The following is a 7,842-nucleotide window of genomic DNA, read 5'->3' as shown; positions in this document are numbered from 1 at the left end:
CAGTAACACGCAAGGAACTGATCTGGGGCATCAAAAATAATCTGTTCCAGCTGTCTGGTTCTCAAGCCTACAAGGTTGCAAGGACATTGGGAACAAAGCGGCCTAGAGCAGACAAGCTGAGTTCAGCTGATGAAGAAAGCTGCATAGATTATATCCTTACATTTATGCAATCTGAGCAATTGGCCAAGGCTGAGGATGAGGGCTTGGGTCATTTGTTGTCATTGAATGATGTTGTTTTGAGTGTGATGGAAAACTGTGATTCAGTTGAAATGCCTATCATTTCAGATAAGGATTTGCAAACATCTACCTCTACAGTACACATCACCACATTTCACTACAGAATCACATAATCCCAGCTCACACACTCACATGACCATGCCAAATATGGAACAGCTACAACTGATGTATGAAGAACTGGGCAAGAAGATACAAGAATGTACTGTCACGGCAGCCACAGCACCAAGCTTAATGGCCACATCTGTGGGAACAGGCCTACTAGATAGCCAGCAGGTTGGAGACCCTTCAGGGACTAACACAACCCAGCCCAGTAGCCTGCCACATCATCAGAGTCCTGTTAACCTTCTGCCACGCCACACGCTAGATAAATTGGTCTCTCTACAAGATCTTGCCTATCTCCAGCGAAAAGAGTTCAGGATAAATGGAGGCCAAGTAAGTGACACTACCTCTGACATCACATATAACAGCATATGCAAACAAATTGACGAAGGACTCAAAGAGAGACATACTGAGGGCGAGGTCATAAGAGGGGTACTCCGTGCAATCAAACCTGGCAACTTCAGAGATATGTTGACAAATAAAGAAGACCTCACCATCACAGAGCTGAAAAGCTTCCTCCAGTCCCATCTTGGTGAAAAGAGCGGAACAAAAATTTTTCAAGACCTATTGTGTGCTAAACAACATGAAAATGAAACACCACAGCAATTCTTATATAGAATGGTTGAGCTCAAACAAAGAATAATGTTCACTGTTAAACATACAGCCTCTGCTGTCAAATACGATGCATCTACAATACAATGCATATTCTTAAACACAATATGTCAGGGGATTGGGGAGAAATATGAGCATGTTAGACAGGAGCTCAAGCCACTCCTTTCCCAACCTACCATATCTGATGAGGCTCTGCTGCGACAAGTAATCAAGACTACAACCGAGGAAAGTGAGAGAAAGCGCAGGTTGGGCCGCACCACTACACGCAAAGTAACTCAAGCTTACAGCGCTCAGGCTGATCCTAGCCAGAGATTATAAGTTGAAGCCCAAGTTAGCACAACTGTGAGCAATAGTGACGATACAATACAGAGGCTGAGGACACAAGTTGAAGCCCTGACGCAGGCAATGGAAACCTTGAAACTGTTAGTGACACAGACCCAAAGACTGGTACAGCATGCTCCCCTCACTCATCACCGTCAATCTGACCAACCCAGGCCATTGAGAAAAGCACAAAAGCCATATGGTTGTCCCAAATGTGTCACATTGGCTAATCCAGATTGCAGCCACTGCTTCATTTGTGGAGAGGAAGGCCATCGAGCTGTTGGTTGTTTGAAGAGATCAAAGCAGTCGGGAAACGGGACCCGGTCAAGGCAGAGGGACAACCTCTGACCGGTTCTGGACAAATGTCCCAACCCAACCAAAACACAACATCAACACAAGATAAATCCAAGGAAAGCCGTATAAGACCAACAATGTGGCACAGCCATGCAAGTTGACAGCCCCACTCATTGGCCACAAATCTCTATTAAAGTGTAGTATAGCTGGCTATGCTACCACCGTCCTACTGGACACAGGAGCTAATGTGAGCCTACTTGAACGTGCCTGGAAGGAAAAGTACTTACCTGGTGAAGATGTTCAACCACTCAGCGAAATATTGGATGACCCTCTCCATGTTTCTGCAGTCACTGGTGATGACATTCCATATGATGGGTGGATGAAAGTGGTGGTGAACCTGCAAGGTAATAATGATCCAGACTTATCCATTCAGGTGCCGTTTTTAATTAGTCGCCTGGTATTAGATAGGCCGATAATTGGCTTTAATGTCATTCAGGTGCTCATTAAAAACAATGAGAGTCAGCCAAAGTTTATGTCCACTATGTCTACCCTCCTTGCCGGTGCAATGGAGATTGATAATGGCGGTGTAGAGGCCATAGTCAATTTCATTCAGACTCAGAAGGTTCCAAACGAAGAACATGCTACAGTGAAAATCGGCTTTAAGAAAGTCACCATTGCAGCAGGCCATGTAGCTTATATTACATGCCAAGTTCCAGCAGACATTAACCCCTCAGAGCCATTTGTGCTTTTTGAGCCCACCCTTGACAGTGTGAGGTTAGGGAGCTTGAGTATTGGGGCAGGACTAGTGGTGATTCACAAAACAGACAGACCCTTCATCAAAGTACCTATCGCAAATCACTCCAATCATGATGTGACTTTGCCAGGGCGAACCGTCTTAGGCAGCATTGAACCCATTGTTAAAGTCATAGAGACAGATTGTCCTAAAAGTGGTGAGAATTTCCCCTATGTAAACACTGTTAGTCCCTTGCTAGCAAACAGCCAAAATCAGGCGCCACCTTCCACACCACTGTGGCACCCACCAGTGGATGTCAGTCAACTAACAGATAAGCAAAAAGAAGAGGCGAAAAAGATGCTGTTTCAGGAATCAGGGGCTTTTGCTCAAAATGATAGTGATATTGGTGACATACCCAGTCTCCAAATGGTCCTCAATCTCAAAGATGAAGTTTCTGTCCAAAAGTCCTATACCTCTATCCCCAAATCGCTCTACCAAGAAGTTAAGCAGTACATCCAAGATCTTCTTGCCAAAGGCTGGATTGTTAGGTCAAGGTCGCCCTTTTCAGCACCAGTAGTCTGTGTCAGAAAACGAGATGGAACACTCAGACTGTGTATTGATTACAGGTTGTTGAACCAGAAAACAGTACCTGATCGACACCCACTGCCTCGCATCCAGGACCTCTTGGACACTCTTGGAGACCAGAGTTGGTTTAGCATTCTAGACCAGGGAAAGACATACCACCAAGGCTACATGGCTGAAGGATCCCGCCACGACAGCTTTAATATCCCTTTGGGGCCTATATGAATGGGTGCGGATACCGTTTGGCCTCTGTAATGCCCCTGCTGCATTCCAGCGCAGCATGGAGGAGATGCTCACCACACTGCGTGATGAATGCTGTATCCCTTATCTTGATGACATTCTGTGTTATTCTAAATCTTTCAGTGAGCATGTTGATGCAGTACGTCGTGTTCTGAGAGCTCTGCAACACCATGGGGTTAAACTGCGGCCTACAAAATGCGAGCTGTTCAAGAAAGAGGTCAGATACCTAGGGAGGTTGGTCTCAGCTGAGGGTGTGAGGGTGGACCCGCAAGACATACAGGCTGTAGTATCTCTCAAGGAAAAAAAACTACCACAGTGGGAGAGGTACGGCAGTTATTGGGGTTCTTGAGTTATTATCGAACATATATTCAAGACTTCTCCAGGATTGCCAAGCCATTGTATGAGCTGCTACAAGTTAAAGAGTTCCCAGATACTGCACAGAGGAAAGAGAAAAGGGGTAAAGGAGTACAGCTGTCATCAAAAACCCCCATTCAGTGGAGCGATACTCACAAGACCACCCTCGAGCAGCTTATTGATATCCTTTCACATCCACCTGTATTGTCTTATCCAGATTTTGAGCTGCCCTTTGTCCTTCACACAGATGCCAGCCAACAGGGGCTTGGTGCAGTCTTATACCAGTGAGAGAGTGGAAAGCTTAAAGTAATTTCATATGACTCAAGGACATTGACTCCCGCTGAAAAGAACTACAATCTCCACTCTGGAAAGCTGGAGTTCCTGGCATTAAAATGGGCGGTGTGTGAAAAATTCAGGGATTATTTGTTCTATGCACCACACTTCACTGTGTACACAGACAATAATCCACTTACTTATGTGATGGGCAGAGCAAAACTGAATGCAGCTGGCCACAGGTGGGTGGGGGAGCTTGCTGACTTCAGGTTCAGTATAAAATACAGACCAGGAAAAGTCAATGCAGATGATGACACCCTTTCCCGTCTCCCACTTGACATCCACAGCTACATGGAGGAGTGCACTGAAGAACTCAACAGGGATGCCATCCATTCTATGTGGGAAGGAAGTGAGGCTGCCAAAAAGCATGATGTTGCCTATGTTGCTTCTCTCAACCTGGCCCAGGATCCAGACTCAACGGGTAAAACAGCACTACCTACCATTAGCCAAAATTAACTGGTAAGAGCCCAGAGGCGAGATGAGGCCATAAAAGAGATCATAAAGCTGAAACAGTCAAAAGCAGTGTTCACAGGAGAATACAGAAAGAAAGTCAGTGCCCCTGTGAGAAGATTGATGCATGAATGGGGAAAGTTGCACATAGAGTCTGATTTGTTGTACAGGAGAGCTGGAGGGCGGAAACAGCTGGTCTTACCTGCTGAGTATTGACCTCTTGTGCTTAAACACCTGCACAATGACATGGGCCATTTAGGAGCAGAGAGAGTCATTGGATTATCAAGAGAACGTTTCTATTGGCCCTACTTGAAAAAGGACATTGAGGCCCATGTTACCAGACAGTGTCCTTGTATAAAGCAGAAGAAACCTGTCACTCATGACAGAGCGCCAATGGGGAGCATTGTGACTAGTGCACCATTTGAACTTGTGTCTATAGATTTCAAGCACCTGGAGCAGAGCAGAGGGGGGTACGACTACATACTTGTATGTGTAGACCACTTCAGTAGGTTTGCTCAGGTGTATGCAACACGAAATAAATCAGGACGAACAGCTGCAGAAAAAATATTTAATGACTTTATCCCGCGGTTTGGGTTCCCGGGCAGACTGCACCATGACCAGGGACGGGAATTTGAAAATGCCCTGTTTACCACGCTGCAGAAGCTGGCAGGGGTGAACCACTCCAGAACGACCCCGTACCATCAGCAGGGCAACCCAGCTGAGAGATTCAACAGGACGCTGCTTTAGATGTTGAGAACACTGCAAGAAGAAGAAAAGAGTAACTGGAAGGAACACTTACCACAGATTGTGCATGCATACAACTGCACTAGACACGAGGCTACAGGTTTCTCACCCCATTACCTCATGTTTGGGCGCCACCCTCGCATCCCAGTAGATCTGCTTCTTGGTTTGACCACAGAAAAGAAGCCAGAAACATCCCGAGAATACGCAAACAAATGGGCTATGAGGATGAGAGAGGCCTACAGAATAGCAGCTCAGAACAGCCAGCAGTCCAGTACACGAGGCAAGAAGCAGTATGACCGTCATGTGAAGGGAGTCGTTCTGCAGCCCGGTGACAGGGTCTTGGTTCGTAACATGGGTGAAAGAGGAGGGCCAGGAAAGCTGAGGTCCTATTGGGAACAAACAGTGCATGTTGTTAAAGAACGAGTGAATGACAGCCCTATTTACAAAGTATGTCCTGAAACAGGTTGCAGTAAAATACGTACCCTTCACAGAAACCTCCTCCACCTTGTAAATTATTTGCCTGTGAGCATGCATGAACAGCTACAGAACAAAACATAAACCAGAGAAAGGCACAAGAGAAAGAGTCAAGCAGAAAAGCATGGACAGAGAGAACCATGCCAACACAGTGATTCGTCTGACTCTGATGATGGTGTTTCCAGAACACAATACTGGTTAAGAGTGTCCAGACCAGCTGAATCACACAGATCTCGCACCATGATTCCCTATGTGCCCCAGGGACAAGCAGTGATTTCTCCATCCCCAGGCAAATCGACTCAGGAAACTACACCAACAGGAGGAGCCAGACTGCAGCCTATGCTCACAGCAGAGGAGCCTGTGATGAGGAAGGAAGATCAGTCCAGTGAGCTGGAATGGACAGGTGACAATGACTATGCACAAATCGCAAAAGATGACTATGAAGAGGACACTGGAGAGGAAGATGGCTCTGCCATATGTGACACCAATGATGAGCGACCGACCTCAGTCCAGTCCCAATCAGCCAGGCGATCAGCACGAGAGAGGAGACCCCAAAAGACATTGACGTATGAGTCCTTTGGCCAGGCATCTTACCAGCCTCAGGGGTCATTGAACACTATTGGACTTTGTGGGACACCAGCATTTCCACCATGGGGTATATCCTCTGTCCCAGTGATACATTACACACCCTGTCACGCATCGTACACATCACTACCTTATCCTGTCATGATTGCACTCACTGTCCCTTCCTTTACATATCGACACATATACCCATACATCCATGAATACTTAAAAAAAAAAAAAAGTAAAACTGTAGTTCAAGATATAATATTTGTGATGGTTTAAGTTCAAGAGTGAAAGTTTGACGCTTTCTTTAATGCCGGGAGTCATTTTCTTTGTTGGGGAGTGTGTGACCCCCACAAAGTGTAGTCACATTTATTTGGTTTAATTGTGATTTTAGTTTAGAATTTGACCCTGTTTTGACATTTTTGGAGCAATATCACGCAGTAGCACAAATGCGCCGCTAGATGGCAGAAGTGGGACATTACGGGACTGACGGTCCAACATTTCTGTGTCGAAAAAGCTCCCCTCCATTCAGATGAGAGCTACCAGCACAACAACACCATCTCCTGTGGCTCACTCATTTCTCCTGTTAAAACAGGTTAGTTCAGGTATAAGCAGTAAGCTGATACGCAATGAACATGATTGTTAACATTATTGAGATATGTTTGGGACATCTTATGCCGGGATAAATATGATAAAATGTCGAACCTGAATGTCAGCATGAAGCACGTGCGTGTTAGCTTTAGCAAACCCGTGTTCGACACGGTGCTGGACGTTTATAGATTCATAGTTTTTCTGAATTGGTTTTACGAACTCCCGTGTAAAAATATTGGTCTGCTAAGCGTGTCATGACATTTGTCCCCAGTGTATTAGGTTTGTGTTATTTTGTGTTGTCATAGTTTAGTTAGTTTATAAGCTCTCGGTTATCTGCTCAGAGGATTTCCCATATAGCTCTTAAAGAATGCATATGTGTTAGATAGCTGTCTGGAATGTGCATTAATTTATAAGGTAAGAATTCCTGATATAGCAAAAAGCTGATGTTGTGCTATAGATGTACTATTAGAAGTGTGAATGTATAATCACCATAATTTTTCAAAGTTGTATAATGACTTTATTGATATAACCTGGAATAAATTCAGATGAGAGCTACCAGCACAACAACACCGTCTCCTGTGGCTCACTCATTTCTCCTGTTAAAACAGGTTATTTGTATCTGTCTGCCTGTCCCTCCATCCGGGACCTGCAACAGATTCATGGGGGCTCGTCCGGGATCGGCGCCACAGCTTTAGATGTACCGGCTGCTGATCCAGTGATACATGAACACCGGGACCAGAACAACTACTTGCTGTTGTAGGAAGGTGCCATCCAGTGTGTGACCACAGAAGCAAGGCGACGTGACTGCAGCTAAGGAGCTGGCCATTTGGTGTCCAGGAAAGGAGACCAGAGGAAGAGGGTCTTGATCTTCGAGGGGACCAAACTGGCATCCGGGGCAGCACGTCAACACACACCATGACAGTAACACGCAAGGAACTGATCTGGGGCATCAAAAATAATCTGTTCCAGCTGTCTGGTTCTCAAGCCTACAAGGTTGCAAGGACATTGGGAACAAAGCGGCCTAGAGCAGACAAGCTGAGTTCAGCTGATGAAGAAAGCTGCATAGATTATATCCTTACATTTATGCAATCTGAGCAATTGGCCAAGGCTGAGGATGAGGGCTTGGGTCATTTGTTGTCATTGAATGATGTTGTTTTGAGTGTGATGGAAAACTGTGATTCAGTTGAAATGCCTATCATTTCAGATAAGGA

At 45.5% G+C, this 7,842-nt stretch overlaps 1 protein-coding gene across 1 annotated transcript in view; it reads left to right on the top strand.

The window, feature by feature from the left end:
* The window catches only part of LOC119411473 (neurofibromin), a gene marked incomplete at its 5' end in the record, with an annotated part of 127,495 nt that extends 120,104 nt beyond the window's left edge, over nt 1-7,391 (top strand). The window contains 7 exon segments of the mRNA XM_037678424.1: nt 3,153-3,195; nt 3,242-3,257; nt 4,093-4,226; nt 5,175-5,354; nt 5,763-5,951; nt 6,573-6,635; nt 7,240-7,391. Coding sequence (XP_037534352.1) covers nt 3,153-3,195; nt 3,242-3,257; nt 4,093-4,226; nt 5,175-5,354; nt 5,763-5,951; nt 6,573-6,635; nt 7,240-7,391 — 777 coding nt within the window.
* Between the last annotated feature and the right edge of the window lie 451 nt (nt 7,392-7,842).

This window comes from Nematolebias whitei, chromosome 6, assembly GCF_014905685.2.
Source record: "Nematolebias whitei isolate Nwh7 chromosome 6, NemWhi1, whole genome shotgun sequence".
Classification (NCBI taxonomy): Eukaryota; Metazoa; Chordata; class Actinopteri; order Cyprinodontiformes; family Rivulidae; genus Nematolebias; species Nematolebias whitei.
This window is presented reverse-complemented; position numbering and strand designations above follow the sequence as displayed.